The sequence below is a fragment of the Diabrotica virgifera genome, chromosome 5 (assembly GCF_917563875.1).
Source record: "Diabrotica virgifera virgifera chromosome 5, PGI_DIABVI_V3a".
NCBI classification, from domain to species: domain Eukaryota; kingdom Metazoa; phylum Arthropoda; class Insecta; order Coleoptera; family Chrysomelidae; genus Diabrotica; species Diabrotica virgifera.
Window position 1 is genome coordinate 241,424,031 of NC_065447.1, and position 19,615 is coordinate 241,443,645.

At 32.0% G+C, this 19,615-nt stretch overlaps 1 protein-coding gene across 1 annotated transcript in view; it reads left to right on the forward strand.

Moving 5' to 3' along the window:
* Positions 1-5,260: 5,260 nt before the first annotated feature.
* LOC114331968 (GTPase-activating Rap/Ran-GAP domain-like protein 3) overlaps positions 5,261-19,615 on the forward strand; it is a 301,406-nt gene continuing 287,051 nt past the window's right edge. The window contains exon 1 of the mRNA XM_050650939.1: positions 5,261-5,620. Within this exon, the coding sequence (XP_050506896.1) occupies positions 5,436-5,620 (185 nt within the window). The 5' untranslated portion in view covers positions 5,261-5,435. The remainder of the gene's footprint in view (positions 5,621-19,615) is intronic.

Below are 19,615 nucleotides of genomic sequence, written 5' to 3' on the forward strand. Positions count from 1 at the left end.
TCGTATAGTAAGATATTGGATCACGCGTTTAATTCTGTCCAATCAGATTAAAATTATACTGAGAATTATCTACTGTAGAAAATTACCGATAGAATTTTTTTAAGTAGATTGTTTCTGTTTAATGGCAACCAGTTTCCTAGTTTTGACAACTGTCACATTTAAGAAAATATCCATAATATACGTATTAAAAAATAATCTTACGAATATCACACGACAGTAAGAATAAATAAGAAAATAATGCTTCATTTTTACTCAAATTTGTTGTCATTGGGCAATAGCCACTCGAGCCCTGCGGGCTTTCGTGTCTATTAGTCCTGTCGCCAGGGGGGGTACAACGGCCTCCTGTATTCAGATGGACTTACCCAAGTTTTTTTATGTATTTTGACCTGTAGAACACGAATTTTTTGGGTAACAGTTGATCCGGATGTCGATAAGATTGTTATAAACCAAGAAGTTGAGGAATCACATAACAGCCATTTCTCGCAAAACAAAACATTTTTTCGTATTTTTTGGGCCATTCTAACCAAAAAATGTTCATACAAATTTTTTCGTAGGATGCATAGTTTTCGAGATAAACGCGGTTGAACTTTCAAAAAATCGAAAAATTGCAATTTTTGAACCCGAATAACTTTTGATTAAAAAATAAAATAGCAATTCTGCTTACCGCATTTGAAAGTTCAAGTCAAATTATATCGGATTTAATTATTTGTATTGCTAAAAATATATTATTTTATTGTTAAAAAAAGCTATAAACACCTAGTACTTGAGTGATGTTTTCAATGATTTCTCATTTAAAATCGAACGAGTAGGTAGAATAGGTAAAAGTGCAAGCGGGGCTATTTCTACGTAGCATGCATTAAAACGCATGTATTAGGCACGGGAAACACTATGTGTTTATAGCTTTTTTTAACAATCAAAAAATAAATTTTTAGCAATGCAAATATTCAAAACAGATATAATTTGACTCAAACTTTTAAAGGCGGTAAGCAGAATTGCTATTTTATTGTTTATTCAAAGGTTATTCGGGTTCAAAAATTGAAATTTTTCGATTTTTTGAAAGTTCAACCGCGTTTATCTTGAAAACTATGCATCCTACGAAAAAAACCTGTAGGAACATTTTTTGGTTAGAATGACCCAAAAAATACAAAAAAATGTTCTATTTTGCGAGAAATCGCTGTTATGTAATTCCTCAACTTCTTTGTTTATAACAATCTTATCGACATCCGGATCAACTGTTACCCAAAAAATTCGTGTTCTACGGGCCAAAATACATAAAAAGAACTTGGGTAAGTCCATCTGAATTAAGAAGGCCGTTGTACCCCCCCTGGCGACAGGACTATATTGCCAGACAACAAATTTTCGACAAACTGTGGCATTATTTTCAATTTATTCTCACTATCTTGTGATATTATACCCGATAATTTTTGATAATATCCCGTCGTCAAGTATATTACGTCAGATGCCCTTCATTGCTACGAAAAAATACATTCAGTGACATTAATGACAATTAATGTTGTAAAAATTATAAAAGTGATGACTTTCAACCGTCAATAATAATTTTAGAGATCGAGTGCAATTTGCTGCGATTATTTCATGAATAAAACTGTTCAAAACCAAAATTTTATTGTAATTTATTTATGTAAGTACAAATTAGTACAATTAAACACAAAGTTGTTATAAATATTTAATATTTAATATTTATAACAACTGAGTTTAATTGTACTAATTTGTACTTACATAAATAAATTACAATAAAATTTTGGTTTTAAACAGTTTTATTCATGAAATAATCGCAGCAAATTGCACTCGATCTCTAAAATTATTATCGAATTTTTGCCCTCGTGACACTTTGACATAATTTCACTCCCCTTCGGGTCGTAAAATTAAAACTGTCAAAGTGTCACTCGGGAAAAATTCGATAATTTTAGAGCTCTTGTGCAACTACTACTGACAATTTTGTTATTTTAATCAAATAAAAATATGCAATATTTGAACTTAAATATACATTTAATAAATCGCGTACAAGAGAATAGGACTGACATGACATGCAGTCCAATCAACAGCCATTTTCTTGTGAAATTTTGAGAATCAAGGTCGATTTCCTTGATTATTTTATTCATAGGAGATTCTGACCAATAGAAAGCTACATAAATCTAAATTAATCGATAATTTTTGATAATTTCCCGTCGTCAAGTATATTACGTCAGACGCCCTTCGTTGCTACGACAAAATACATTCAGTGACATTAATGGCAATTAATGTTTTAAAAATTATAAAAGTGATTACTTTCAACCGTCAAATTAATATTTATAACAACTGTGTGTTTAGTTGTACTAATTTGTACTTACATAAATAAATTACAATAAAATTTTGGTGTTGAACAGTTTTATTCATGAAATAATCGCCACAAATTGCACTCGATCTCTAAAATTAATATAGAATTTTAGAGCTCTTTTTAGAGAATTTTAGAACTACTGAAAATTTGGATTTAGGTAATAATAATAACCTTTGTCAAAATCTACCATACACCAAATCGGCAAATCGGACTTTTGCCTTGGGAGTAAAAACAACTTCATCTAGGGGATGACATTTTTTTCAATCAAAATAACTATGGAAGTCGATAGACTGAGCAATTCTGAGTAAATTTTGTTTTATAATTTTTTTTGCAAAGTTGATACTTTCTATGTTATTAGCGATTGAAACTTTGCATTTTTCATTGAAAAAACTCACGTTTTATAACCGTTTTTCATGAACACTTTAAAAAAATTTAATTTTGCAGAAAAAATTAGTAAAAACAAAATTGTAGCTAATTAAAAAATAAAGAGATTCGCGTCGGAATGACCTATGTGAACCCAGTACAACTGAGATACTGCTCTTTAAAGGATGGGTATTTGCGGAGAACATCGAAATGGAGAGTCTTCAATCTCAAATAACTCGAATGTGGTGCAATTTTTTGGGAAAACTTAAGAGACATCTTTTAAAGTTTATTAAAAAACTTTCAAATGACCACTGACAATTTTTGTGCATAAAAACTGACAGACTTATGACAAAAATAATGTCGCTGTCTGATTTTTTGTTTTTGAAATGTAACAATTAAACCATCGTCAATACAATACTGATAGAAATGAATAGCTTCTCACTTCAAATTAACTTTATTTAGACATAATCGATACGATCTATGTGATTTGACCGGTTTGGAATGCTTAGTTTAGAAGAAATACTTGCTTAAATCCAAAATGACATTTTTATAATTTAAAAAAAAGGGCATTTTTCTTAAATAAATTTAAAAGTATTCATAATATGAAAAAATGTTTCAATATTAATTGTAGGATTTATTTTACTAAAAATTTAGATTTTTTTTTTGGCTTTTGTATCATGAATACTTTTAGGTTTATTTAAGAAAAATGCACTTTTTTTAATTATAAAAATGCCATTTTCTTTTTTATCAACTATTTTTTTCTAAACTAAGCATTCCAAACCAGTCAAATCACATGTATCGTATCAATTATATCTAAATAAAGTTAATTTTAAGTGGGAAGCTATTCATTTGTATTAGGATTGTGTTAACGAGGGTTTAATTGTTATATTTCAAAACGAAAAAAGCAGAGGGCGACTTTATTTTCGTCAGAAGTCAGTCAGTTTTTATGCTAAAAACCTTTTTCGGAGGTCATTTAAAAGGTTTTTTAATCAACTTTAAAAGATATTTGATAAGTTTCCTTAAAAAATTCGAGTTATTTGAGGTAAAAGTTCTCCATTTCTAGGTTCTTCGAAAATAACCATCGTTTAAAGAGCAATAACTCAGTCGTTATTGGGTTTACATAGGTCTTTCTGGAGCGAATCTCTTTGCTTTTATATTAGCGACAATTTTTTTCTTAATGATTTTTTCTATAAAATTTAATTTTTTTCAAGTTATTCATAAAAAACGATTATAAAACGTGACTTTTTCAATGAAAAATGTTTAGTTTCAATCTCTAATAACTTGAAAAGTATCAATTTTACAAAAAAAATTGTAACACAAAATTTACTCAGAATTGGTCACTCTATCGATTTCCATAATTAATTTGATTGAAAAAAATCATCCTCTAGATGGGGTTGTTTTCACCCCAGGGAAAAAGCCCGGTTCGGCATAGTTTAGACTTTGAAGAAGAGGGTCAACCGAGCTTAAACCCAAAATTTCATTAAAATCGGTGTTTTTGAAGAAGAGGGTCAACCGAGCTTAAACCCAAAATTTCATTAAAATCGGTGTTAATTCTCAGAATTCCACGATTTTACAGTTTTTTACCGCTGATGAGTGGTCTAATGGGTGACTTACGGAAAACTTAGGGAAGCCTTTAGATCAGATATTGCCATTTGCTTGAATCTTTGATCAATAATCAATGTGTACTCCAATTTCCAATGTAAGGAGCAGAAACATTAACCCAGTGGTTTCCAACATGTGGGGCGCGCCCCCCAGGGGGGCGCAAGGCTCTTGCAGAGGGTCATGTAGCTGTTACAATAATTGTTTGTTACCGTTAGGAAATTGCAACAAAATGTCTGAAAATTAATTTAAAAATGGGGTAAATACTTTTAAAAAGCAAATTTTATTATTTTTTTTGTATATTTTTACATGATATTGGATACGATTTTGTAGCTCATTAAATAAATTATAATATCAGTTGAGCATTTATGAAATTAGATTGTTAGAAAAATTAAGCGGGCGCAACATTATTTTGTTCTTTTAAGGGGGGCGCAGGTACAAAAAGTTTGGAAACCACTGCATTAACCCTTACTAGAAAATTAATAAAATTCAAGTGGCACACATAGCAATGGAAAAGGTCAATGTTAACTATATCACTCAGAGATAGAGTTTCAAATGCAACAGGAGAAAAACTGGTGTTACGGATTTCTGGGATAATTCTGGGAGAGAGGGCATTTTGCCTATCTTAACGGGGGGTACCCTTTACCCTTTGTAGTTCTATTAATGTATTTGGCTTATTCTATTTCTCAAGTATCTTTCGTATTTTGTAAATTTTACTGTAAATATAATGCTATAATAATTTTTATATATTTTTAAAATTTATTAATGATTATTCATAAATATTTGTTTTTATACTATTCTTTAAATACTCAATTGACGCAGTCAATAGAACGTAATTATACCTAAAAATAAAGAATTTAACAAAAGTATTGTGTTAATAGAAGCGATAGCCAGAAATGACACAATATTATGTTTTGGTCTGGCATTCCCTTATTAACAATACTAAAATTTTTATAGAGTATATAAAATATTAAAGTGACACCGTTTCTATCTGGAAGAGAAAAATTGTAACCGTTGTTCGCCAATGAAAAACGTATCTAATTTCTACTCCCTTCGTTTCACAATCGGACCATTTGTCACCCAAACACATTTGGAAAATGGCCAACACGCGTCATAAACATCAGTAACGTTTCGAGTGATGTTGTGTTTAGACATGCGGTTGATGCAAAGGTTGAGAGGTGAAAGGACGGTAGTAGTGGAAGACGAAGAAGCATCCAGAGACAGGGATCGGTCGAAAAGTGTTTGCGTTACTAGCTTCAGGAGTAAACCACCGAGAGATGTCAGCGCTTTCAAGTTGTTTCATCGGAGAGCCAGCAGTGCAATGTAAGCAAAACTGTTATATTTATTAATTAAATATTTTGTAATATTACAGAAATATTTGTAATAGGGAACTTACACATTTTTTGTTACATAATAATGTTCACTTCTGTTTAAAAATGAGATTTCCAAAATTTCACGCCTCAAAAACTCATAAATCAGAAGTACAAATTTAAAACTTTCTGTGTATTTAAACCATTTCAAGCCACCCAAAAAGCGCGCGAAGACTTATGACGTCACATCATTTCTGTAATACAAGTTTTAGTATTATAGGAATTACTTCCTATGATATAAATGCTTTTTGCTATGTAAGTATTCACAAAGTTATGGATACTAGATTGCTTTGTGAAAAGTGCGCTTCAAATGTCCATAAGATGTACATTGAATATACATAAGGTGTACACTGAAAGCTCCAACAACGTACACTTAATGTTTGTTGCGGGCGTTCTATGGACATCCAATTTGGTGAACTATGGACGTTCGTTGGACGTCCATTGTACCTTATCGAGACGTCCATTGGACGTTCCAGTGTACACATATGTCTTTTTTATGGACATTCGATGTCCATAAAACGTACTTGTGCTATCTGGGATAAGACTGTTTTACATTATAAGAATTTTGAACGTGCGAGGGTTTTCTCGTGCGGTAGTTTTGACGCACCTATTCTTTTCACACAATAAGAATTTTGAGTCGCACGAAGATATTTTGTTGTGTTGTTTGGTATATTATTTTTATTTACACTTTGTGGCTGAGGTAGATACATGATACAATGTCTGATATATATCATTACGATGTATCATTACAAATGGGTATTTTTTTGTCCATACTTTTGTCCTAATTTACTGTAATGCGTATTTAATTCATTTGCAATTTCTATTTTGTCAGTTATTTTTTTATGTTTTTAATTAAAAGTCTTGATTTGTTTTTATAATCGTTGTTCGACTAAGTTATTTGTGGGATCTTGAAATAAGCCACAATTGAACTAAGAAAATGATTTTATTAACGTTTCGACATCCGATTTGGGCTCGAGACGTTAATAAACTTATTTTTTTAGTTAAATTGTGGCTTATTTCCCATTTAGAATAGTTTTTTATAAAAATTTCACAAAGAAACAGCTTCAGAACAACATTACAATCTATGTTTTTCATGTATAGAATTTAAAAGACCCTCTGTGATCCACTCATTTTTAAATGTTGTTCCCCTCGTTTTAAATGTTGTTTTTAGATAATTTCACACGAGACGTGACCGCCGCCCCCTTCCAGTCTTCACCGAATCGTTTACTCTATAAACTATATATAATTTCGTAGAATAAAAGGTATTGTTAAATTAGAGAGATATCGAAACCCTAAGTTAAAAGTTCCTTTATTACAGGATCTTTTAATAAAGGACAAATACAGGATATGTCAATGAGAGTTAGCGGAAACTCAGTTTTAAGGAATCTCTTATTTTGACAAATGACACATTAAATATTTTTGTAAATATAAAAATAACTTATAAAATTCTATTTGTTGATAAAAACATAAATATAAGTGAAGTTTCTTTTCTTGTTTCTTCGCATAATTTGACAAATTTGTCACTTTTTGACACGTTACGTCAAAATAAAGGATCCTTTATTAAAAGATTTTTGTCCTCTATTTTACACGGGCGGCCTGTATTTTATTAAAGGACAAAAATATAGGACGCGATAATGCGCTTGCGTATATGTCAAAATAAAGGATCTTTTATTAGAAGACGATGTTAAATAGGGTTTCGATATCTCTCTATTATATGGAGCGAAATCAAATTATAGCGTTGTGGTTACTTTATCGTCGAAGAAAGAGAAATAAGAGGAACCGAATTCATTGAGTCCATCCTATTAACGCAAAAAGATACGATTTATATATTTTTATATTCGCACATATTGATGGAACACCCTCTATACTCAACGTTAATTGCAACTATGTAAAATAAAGTTTATTATAATATACTTATGCAGTTTAAATTATTGTTGTTTTCAGTAACATATAAATAATTTTGCTATACTTACCAAATGTGTTTTTTCTTTTTCACCTAATTCGTCAAATTCACTGTTAAGTGCACGGAATACACCATTCCAAGCATTTCTCGTCAAGGTTCTATCTTTATATATTTCTATTGTTTTGTCCCAAAGAACAGGTCTCGCTTCAATTAATGTTATTAATATTTCACTATCAATCTGAGACATCATAATATAAAATATATTATGCACCTACTTCAAACAGCCACAAAGTGTAAATGAAAATAATGTACCAAATAGCCAAAGAAACTACCTTCGTGCGACTGAACCACAGTATCATATGAAAGGATGCATTAAGTCCGCTATATTACTGGGTACGTAAAGGCTGCTGTCTGTTGTTGTAAGCGAGGGACGGCATAAACACGGCGACTTTACCGAACGTTCCAACCACCCTCTAGTGAAAAAGGCTCCATATGATTACATGAGCCACCATTGAAATGTTTTAACCCTCGCACGTTTAAATTCTTATAATGTGAAACAGCGCCTACTATAATTATATGACATCATGACGTCCTAACATCATTAATCATCTTTAGGAGCCAAAGAAAAGACAAAAAACTTTTTTTTTGATATATGTTTTAAATTATGTTCTGTTGTGATTTATGGCAATTTTTTCGAATTTAAAATTTTGTGTAAGTTCCCTATTTGTGGCTTTTTAAGTACTTAGTTTGTTTATTTATTTTACAGCTGGTCTAATAAGCTTGTACCAATATGTAACCCATTTTTTATTTTGGTGTAGCTAGAAAGATTACCAATTGATATAATTCGAACGGTAGCTAGATGGTTGGTGGAGAACGAGTCGTGTATTCTAAACTAGCTGCTAAAATTGGTATTTGGTTCAACAACAAATTACCAGAGATAAGATAAAATAGAATAGGTAGATAGATAGAAAAGATTACCACTAATAAAAAGAAAAAGAGGAAAAGGGCGCCACTTAACTTTTAGTAAACAAAAGGAGAAATTTATAAATTTTTAGATCTTTAACAATGATTTACGTCCTGAAACCCAGAAATATAAGAGATATGTTACAATATGCTGATTAAATGTTGCCAACACACTCTATAAATGAATAAAAATTTATTGATAATTGATAATTTCTGGACAATATCTCTCTTATACAAACGGGTTATTCGGAGGTTGCTGAATATGAATATGACATCAGAACTGACCCTCGGAGCACCTAGTGCTCAGAGTGACTGCAATGTACGTCCTACTTCAGATACCAGATACTCCAAGTGCCTTTACCTACGTCATATTAGTGTTCAGTAACCCCAAAACTCCCGAGTATTTTGTTGTCATATATTTAGTACTCTAAAGCCTCGAAATTACTAAAATTACATGCATACCTACTAGTCCCTCTAGGCACAAAGTGTTCCGAAGCTCAATGCTGGTGTCTTATTAGCGTTCACCAATTCCAAAAAATACCCTAGTAATCTGTTTGCATCAATTTTGTACCGAAAACCCTCCAAACTCCAGATGACATGCCTTAGCACTAACCCTGGGTACCAGATGCTCCTGGGTTACTTCTGATGTTATATTCATGTTCTTCTTCTTCTTCTTCAAGTGCCGTCTCCTAATCGGAGGTTGGATATCATCATCACTATCTTTACTCTATCCACCGCTGCTCTAAATAGTTCTATAGAACTGCATCTAAACCAGTCCCTTAAATTCTTTAACCATGACACTCGCTTTCTTCCTATACTCCTTCCGCCTCTTATCTTTCCCTGTATTATCAGTCTTAGCATTTCATATCGCGGTCCCCTCATTACGTGTCCCAGATATTGTAACTTTCTTATTTTTATTGTGTTTATTATTTCGCATTCTTTACCCATTTCTCGCAGTACTTCCGTGTTCGTTTTCCTCTGTGTCCATGCTATTCTAAGCATTCTTCTGTAACACCACATTTCAAATGACTGTAGCTTATTTATGTGTTCTTGCTTTAATGTCCAGCTTTCAAGTCCATATTGTAGTATCGAGAACACGTAGCATCTCAGAGCTCTTGCTCTCAGTTCTAAGCTAAGGTCTTTGTTGCAGAGAACTGTTTTCATTTTTACAAACGCATTTCTTGCTATTTCTATCCTGGTCCTTATTTCTGTTGTTTGATCATTTTTCTTTGAAATCCAGGTTCCTAGGTATTTGTATTTATCAACCCTTTCTATCGGTATATTTCCCAAATGTATGCTTGTTTGTATGTTTGTTTTCTTAGTTATTATCATGTATTTGGTCTTTTTTATATTCATTTTTAGTCCATATTCTTTACAGAAATTGTTTGTTTTGTTCAGTAGTAGTTGGAGTTGTTCAGCAGAGCTTGCTATAATCACAGTGTCATCTACATATCTTATGTTGTTAATAGATCTTCCGTTAATTATTATTCCTTCACTTTGAGATAGCAATGCTTCTTCAAAAATGGCTTCACTATATGTATTAAAGAGTAATGGAGACATAATACATCCCTGCCGAACTCCTCTCCTGATTTCAATTTCTGGACTGGGTTCGTTATCTATTACAATTTGTGCTCTTTGATTCCAGTAAAGGTTTGTTATTATTCGTAAGTCCCTTTTGTCTATGTTTTTTGTCTTTAGAATTTGGACTAATTTTTCATGTCTTACTAATACATATTCATGTTCAGCGATCGCTAAATCTCCCGAGTAATAAAATCTGGCTATTAATATACTGATTTTGATATGTTTATGTACTTATGGATGCATTTTATGCAGTCTATGAAATTATGCATTTCGGCATATGTTTCGGCAGAGTGCCTTTCTCAAGTGATTTAGTTTAGCGCCCTATGTGTTTGTATTTTAAAGTTTTTAACTGAACAGGTTGAGGAGTGGGGAGCTGTTGGTCTTGAGTTGGTCATTCAGAATTATATCTGTATTTTTCAATTTATTAATTTCCATAGATTCTAATAAAAATAGCTTAAGGCCTTTATTTTGAATATCAAGAATTTGGAGCTGTTCATTAAAAGAATGATTATGGTCTAGAAGGTGAAGTGCGTATGTAGAATCTGTTTTTCTGTTGTTGAAAACCCTTTTGTGTTCTGCTATCCGTTTGTCAAAGATTCTGCCAGTTTGACCGATGTAAGTTTTCGGACAATCACCACAAGTTATTCTGTAAACAGTACTCTGTAGTTGCTTTCTCTTTCGGCTCTTATTGTTTTTAATCTTTTAGACCATAATAGTTCAAATCCAATCATTGCATCTGTTGGAAAACCAACCATAGAATTATAAATGTCTTAATATTTATATTGTCAAAGGCCACTTCCAAAATTTCCGGTCCCTCAAAAAATCGCATTTCCACTGACTTCTGAAAAATCACTTCCACTTCCGCCCTCTCCAAAAAGTTGGAAGCAAGTAACGCCACGCAACTCTCTCACTCTCAGCGATTTTCACCGTTTGTAAGTTAATTTCTCATCTAATAGTAAATTTTTCATTCTCTCTCATTTAAAATATTACAAGAGCAAAGTAGTTTTATCAAGTTGTGTTTTTTCATAATTTCCATGTTTACAAATAAATTAGTACATCAAATAAAATTCAGTGCAGTGTATAATTTCACCTTCACAAGAAAAGAAAACAGAACCAGTCGCCTACACACCGCAAAATCCTGTAAACTGTAAGTACGTACAATACTTTACTCAAATTCGACAGGTCATCACGAGAGTTTGATGCTCTAGGAGGAAATTAGTGGTACAATCCCGCAGTTTTTTCCCCTAGCATCTGAAATTTTACGCCTTCTTGAAAGTTGCATAAATCAAGACTATTTTGAATTTAATAATCAATATACACAAACAACAGTGCAGGACTTATTATGGGTAATCCTCTAATCCCATTGCAGATATATTTATGAACCAGCTTGAAACAACAATTTCTAAACATCCCGTATTTAAACAGTTCTTATATTGGTATAGATACGTGGATGATATACTAGTATGCTTTACAGGAACTAACAGACAACTTGACCAATTTCTAGCATACATTAATTTACTTCATAGTAATATTGAGTTTACAATAGAAACAGAACGGAATAAGTCCATAAACTTTCTAGATGTAAAAATTACCAGACTACACAACAAACATGAGTTCTCCATATATCATAAACCTACCCATACTGATACAACTATACACAATTCATCATCCCCTACTACACGACACAAATTAGCAGCCTAGCATGGCATGATACATAGACTGACAGAAATTCCTATGTCAAAAAATATCTTCGAGATAGAATTGAACATCATTAAGCAAATAGCAGTAAACAATGGCTATAACGAACAAACAATTAACAAAATTTTAAACCAAAACTCTATAAGAAAGTCATGAAATTATTCTATCCACCACCACAGAAAGAACCCAGTACTTTCTGCTCTATCACATATACAGGCAAGATAACAACAAAAATAGCCAGATACATAAAAAAGAAAGCAATAACACCAGCTTTCAGAACTAACAACAACTTAAGCAAATATATTAGAAAAAATAAGAGCCGAAAGAGAAAGCAACTACAGAGTACTGTTTACAAACTAACTTGTGGTGACTGTCCGAAAACTTACATCGGTCAAACGTCAAACTAGCAGAATTTTTGACAAACGGATAGCAGAACACAAAAGGGTTTTCAACAACAGAAAAACAGATTCTACATACGCACTTCACCTTCTAGACAATAATCATTCTCTTAATGAACAGTTTCAAATTCTTCATGTTCAAAATAAAGGCCTTAAGCTATATTTATTAGAATCTATGGAAATTAATAAATTGAAAAATGCAGATATAATTCTGAATGACCAACTCGAGACAAACAGCTTCCCACTCCTCAACTTCTTCAGTTAAAGACTTTAAAATACAATCACATAGTAAACTAAATCACTTGAGAAAGGCACTCTGCCGAAACAGCTGTAGTCACATAGGTATAATCAATTTTGTGGAAGTATAGAAAACAAACGTTTTCAGTGTTTTATTGTTAGATAAAATGAACTTCCATCAAGTAACGATCAAATCCATCAATTATAAAAAATTTATATTTACATTATATTATAACTTATTGACATGAATGAAATCGTAAAACCTGTCGATATCATTTTTATATCAATTTAAAGACTTTTCGCATATACCTAGAGCTCTAACGATTGTAAAAGGTGCACGTTACTTGGAATAACATCGTTATTGGTGGATAACAGTTTATCGATTTCTCGTTTATTATTTCAGTTAGTAAAGGATTATTTATAGATAGTACATAGAATAACAATTTATTTTGAGTCTCGTGAATGAAGCCAATTAACCGAGAAACTGCATGGCGCTCATACAAGTGGAAAACACAACAAATAATTTCTACAGTGTATACAAAATCTATATAGATATATTATAAAACTACTAAACTACGTGGATCATTAATTCATGTAATGTATATACGAGAAAGGGATGTCTACAGCTAGTGCAGTTTCCCTTACGTCAGCCAGGACATACATTTTTCACGATCTTCCCACTTTCCGTCTTCCAGTCCTTTCTTTGACATGGCTTCGTCGACTTCATTTTTCCATGATCTTCTTGGGCTCTATTTTGCAACCATGTTTATCCATGTATTTTCTGCTCTACGTACGTGACTGTGCCATTTTTTAGTCTTCTTTTATCTATGTACTGCAAGGCATTTTTCCACTTTCATTCTTCTCCTTATCTCTTCGTTTGATGTCCTGTCTCTTCTGATCAGGCCACAGCATCTCCAGTATTCCTTTGTTTTTTTTTGGTTATGATCCAAATTTCTGCTGCATTATGCCATCATACTTCGTACTATTGCTTATATTTTTTTTTGTTTTTCCTTTGATGTTTTTATTCCAAAATAAAATATGCAGTTGTCACATCTATCTGGTTTGTCTTAATCTATTTTTCTTATTTTTTCTTCTGTTGTTGCAATTTTTGACATGATTAAATCCAAATGTTTAAATTTCTTCGTTCTTTTTATTTCTTCGTGTTCTTCTATTTCCAAATTTTTGACATATTCTTCTGATATTGCTAAGAATTTCGTTTTCTTCATATTTATTTTCAGACCCACCTTTCTGTATTAATCTTTTAGCTTTTTTACCATGTAACTGATATCTTCCTCATCTTGAACCATCACTACCTGCGAAATACAATGTGCAGGGGTAATCGCCACTTATCGGTATTTCCATACCCCTCCCATTTGACTTTCAAGCTCTTAGTGCTTATCCTAAAAATATTTTAAATGAGTTGGTGATGTTGAGCATCCCTGTAGTAGTCCTTTTGTTATTTTGAACTTGGTAACTATCTTTTTTTATATATACTTCATTTCCTTTGTATATATTCTTGATTGGCTTATGTCAGGTTAGCTGGTGGCCCTATTTGTGTCATAGATTTACATTCCTAAAATCTACAAACGCCATGTTTACATATCTTTTCTTAGCTCTTTTCTTCCCTATTGTTTGTTGTATTGTTTATGTAGATATGATCTAGACATTATTTTCTTGTGAATCCTGCTTGCTCTTCATCGATTTTACCTTCTACATTTTTCTCTATTTTGTTCCTGATGATCCTGCCATACTGTCTTCCCATTGTAGCGATGACGCTTATTCCTATGTACTTTTCGCATTATTTTCTATTTCCTTTCTTATTTATCGATGTTATATAGGCTTTCTGCCATTTTTAGGAAAGTCCTCTGCAATTATTGCTCTTTGCATGATTTGGCATATCATTCTTATTCATTTCTCTGTTTCAATATTTGATTAGCTCCACTACAATTCCTTCTGGTCCTCCAGCCCTATTTTTCTTCATGGAATTTATTTCTTGTTTCATCTCTTTGTTATGACTATTTTTTATTTCCTGTGTGATCGTTTTTTTTTTGTCTGTCTTCATCAATGCTGAATTCTGGTCTTTGTTCCATCTATCTTTTTGTACCTAAATCAGTTTTAAAATTTATTTTCTACACCGAGGCGTTTGGGTATATTATTTATATAATATGTAGATTTATGATGTTTACAAATTTTGGAATTTCTAAAGATCTTGTTATATCACACGTTTTTTTGTTCATTTAGTTGTGTATTCTATATTTTGTTGTAAAATTTGTTTTATAAAATATTCCTAGAAAACCATCTGTGTACCTTCAAGTAGTGTGTTATTGTACCTGCTTCCAACTTCCGCAGTTTTAGTATGGTTTAGTCTTTGAGCTACGTTGACGTAAAGTTTTCTTGCGGTATTACGTACCACATTTCAGTGTTTAAGTTTCTATGGTTAAAAGCAGTCCATTTAGTATTCTTTCGTTATTAGTATGGTAGCAATTTCATCCAGTTGTTCTACTGTTCAAGTGCTTTCAACGTTATTTTACTATTTTTTAGTTACCAATGCTAGTTTTTTTGTAATTCATTTCTAAAGGATTTTCTAAGAACCTCCACAATTTTTTTAATATCATGCATGCGTTATAATAAAAAAAATAAAGTTTATTTTATTTGAAGCAGTATGTTATTCTACAGCAGTGTGAAGAATCTTTCCGTAGTTGATGTAAAAAATAAATACAGTAATATAAGACCAATTCATATTGAAAACAAACGAGAATAAGCACCGGTATGACATACCGCATGTCACTGTCTCCATTCTGAAACATCCACGTGTATTAAATAGTGTGTTGTTACTGCCTTCTGGTTCTAATTAATTAAAAAGACTAAACACGTCTTACTATACATTATATTTTATTCACTGGTATCCAATATCTAAACAATAACATTAATGATTCATAGCGCCTCGCCTTACTACATACTAACTTCTAATAATTATTTGTATATCTATATATCCATACTGATTGCTCAGCGTGTTTTTATACCTATCTGAACCATAACAAATATAGTTCAAGTTCACTCGTAATAAACATGTGATACAAACTATAAGCTATTGTTTTTATGTATGTTCAATACCCTAAAGGTTAATAACATCATACTTAAATTATGATTTATACAGAGGGTTCATAATATACCACATCTCCGCCGTTTTTAAAAAAGAAAGTCCTAAGAAGAGAAGAAGAATATCTGACGGTATATTCCTCTTTCCCTTTTACAAAATGTTTATGGTTACCTAATACTATTTTCAAAAATTATATTTCTTAACTATCCTAACTAACTGTAACATGGTACGGTTCAGAGTTTTTTTTTATCCTAAAAATTGTTTATTATTATCACTAATTCACTTTCTGTTCCGTCTTGCTTTTTAGTCTTTTCTCCATTCACAAAACAGTGTCCACATAAAAACAGTGACTAAACCTATCGGGATTTTTAATATAGTCTTTTAGTGCCTATATGCATCTCCTATAAGCAGGGGAATAATCTAATCTACCTAACTAAAAATCTCGTATCTAACTAAAAGTCCTAAGCTAAGCTAATATTACTCGAATAAGTAAAAAATGTATCCTTTACTCTATTAATAATTCCTATTTCAGTCTTCTTTTGATTTCTTTATATACGCCTTACTAACTTTAAAATATTGTACCTATAATAAAAATGTAATCTCTCTAAAAAACTTCTAATGTGTCTCTAAAAAACTTCTAATAACTCTCTTGTACCTATAATAAAGATTTAATCTCTCTAAGAACTTCACTTTTTGTGTCCCTTTGCTTCTACTAACACTATTGTAAGATATTGTCTATCCTTAATTCAAATACTTCCATTTTCCGCGAAAATTTAACCTGAATTCATTATCTACATTTAAAAATAAGTTATTTATAATTAACATTACTTTTAGTGTAGGAAACAGAGGTTGAACCTTGCAAAATGGACACAAGTCCGGTTTTATTTTTTTTCTGGCATATCAAGGGGTGCTCATTATAAGACTAACTTTTTCTGAAAAAATTTCGCCCCGGAACCCCCCTTTTCACCCCTTTAAAGGGGGTAATTTATGGTTTTTGCAGAACGTAGCCCTTCCTGTACCTTTTACAAAAAATTTCTTGTATAGAAATATGAAGAGGACTATATTTTCTACGATTTATTTCCGACAGCATCTCTCTATCATCCACCGTTTAGCAAGGGTGGCGCCCCAAAGTTGACAAGTTTTTAAAAAAGATGTTTTTAAAAAAAATATATTTTTCCCTAACTATAACGGAAATTAAAAAGAAATGCTGCGGAGATTATTCACAAATAGATTATTGCTTTTTTGGTATAGGTTTCACTTAAGGGTAATTGCCCTTTTTTTAATTACAGGGTGTTACATTTTAAAAAACCCCTTTTTATACCATCTGAACCGTTTATGCTAGAGTAAAAAGACTTTCAGCGATTACCCATGTACTGGTGTTATTTACAAATTTGTATAATGCACCCCCATTTTTTCCCCGGAACCACCCAAAAAAAAAGAAGAATTAATAAATAAAGTGATTTTCTTGGAATCCTTCACACACAATGCCCTTCATTAATATGCTTCATATATCATTTTGTGCAAGTTATTATTACCCATGCATGGACACTAAAAGCGATTTCCTAGTGCAACCCCTGTAGCCAAAAACAATAAATAAAATGGGGGGTTGAAAATTTTTTTTTGTTTTTTGCTTTTTGATCCATATGGGCATATGCTTCATCAATAGTGCTTTTCAAAAATATATATGGTTATTGCAACATCCCTGCGCAAACTACCCCTATCCTTGAAAATATACTGCAGAAACTACCCCTATACCTTATCCAGCATGTTTTTACGATTTTCTCATTACCTATTTATTTTTTTAAACACAACTTATACAAGGTTAAAGACCACTATTTACTCTAAAAATTAGGTCCTATTCATTTTTTTCGTTTAAGCAACCGTTACGGCACAGTGGCGCCGTAAACCTCATATATGCTTTGACGGGCTCCAGTTTTTGTTTATTTTTTCGTCATCTGTTTGTTTTATTGATAAAGTACTTATGTAAAATAAAACAACACAGTGTAACCTACAAATCATGACCTATGCACATTTTACATTCTTTGCTCCCCAAAGCTACAGTGGTGGCCTAAAATAAATTTTTTCATATTTTCGCCACCTACACGCATTTTATTGCGTTAATGCTACCTTAATAGCACAATATTCACCCCTAAATGGTCGCTAAGCAGTGGCGGATCCAGGGAGGGGTGATGGAGGCGATCACCCCCACCCCTCTCAAACCAAGTGATATTATATTTGAAGATTATAAAAATATTCATTTATTTTTATAGAAATACTTATATTATATTAATATTATTTTTATAAGAATGACTTTTTATGCTTTAGCGACAGTGGCGGATCCAGCATCGTTAAGAGGGGGGTGCCAATTGGTTAAATTTCTATAAAAATAAATGAATATTTTTATAATCTTTGAATATAATATCACTTGGTTTGAGAGGGGGGGAGGTGATCACCCCCATCACCCCTCCCTGGATCCGCCACTGCGTAGCGACCACCTAAGGGTAAATATTGTGCTGTTAAGGTAGCATTAATGCAATAAAATGCATGTAGGTGGCGAAAATATGCAAAAATTTATTTTGGGCCACCACTGTGGCTTTGGGGAGCAAAGAATGTAAAATGTGCATAAGTCATAATTTGTAGGTTACACTGTGTTGTTTTATTCTGCATAAGTACTTTATCAATAAAACGAACAGATGACGAAAAAAAAAAACAAAAACTGGAGCCCGCCAAAGCATATATGAGGTTTACGGCGCCACTGTGCCGTAACGGTTGCTTATACGAAAAAATGAATAGGACATAATTTTTAGAGTAAATAGTGGTCTTTAACCTTGTATAAGTTTTGTTTAAAAATAATACATAGGTAATGAGAAAATCGTAAAAACATGCTCGCCAAGGGATAGGGGTAGTTTCTGCAGTATATTTTCAAGGATAGGGGTGGTTTTCGCAGAGATGTTGCAATAACCATATATATTTTTGAAAAGCACTATTGATGAAGCATATGCCCATATGGATCAAAAAGCAAAAAACAAAAAAAAAATTTCAACCCCCCATTTTATTTATTTTTTTTTGCTTCAGTGGTTGCACTAGGAAATTGATTTTGGTGTCCATGCATGGGTAATAATAACGTCTACAAAATGATGTATGAAGCATATTAATAAAGGGCATTGTGTGTGAAAGATTCCAAGAAAATCAATTTATTTATTAATTCTTCTTTTTTTTGGGGTGGTTTCGGGGAAAAATGGGGGTGCATTATACAAATTTGTAAATACCACCAGTACATGGGTAATCGCTGAAAGTCTTTTTACTCTAGCATAAACGGTTCGGATGGTATAAAAAGAGGTTTTTTAAAATATAACACTCTGTAATTAAAAAAAGGGCAATTACCCTTAAGTGAAACCTATACCAAAAAATCAATAATCTATTTGTGAATAATCTCCGCAGCATTTCTTTTTAATTTCCGTTACAGTTAGGGAAAAATATATATTTTTTAAAAACATCTTTTTTAAAAACTTGTCAACTTTGGGGCGCCACCCTTGCTAAACGGTGGATGATAGAGAGATGCTGTCGGAAATAAATCGTAGAAAATATAGTCCTCTTCATATTTCTATACAAGAAATTTTTTGTAAAAGGTACAGGAAGGGCTACGTTCCGCAAAAACCACAAATTACCCCCTTTAAAGGGGTGAAAAGGGAGGTTCCGGGGCGAAATTTTTTCAGAAAAAGTTAGTCTTATAATGAGCACCCCTTGATATGCCAGAAAAAAAATAAAACCGGACTTGTGTCCATTTTGCAAGGTTCAACCTTTGTTTCCTACACTATTTAGAGAAAAAAAAAATTTACAGCTTTAATTCTTAGACATAATTCAATGATTAGCTACTTATTTGATATTATTCTTAATTTTGCTTCTTTTCTTGCAATTTTTATGTGTCTTCTTTCATTTTCCCACATATTTTAATAAAAAAATTATCTTTTTTTCTCTTCTTCTTCTTGTCTGGTACTACAACTATATTTCTTCATTTTCTCCACATAATAACACTTTTACAGTGTACATAATTCATCTTCATATACA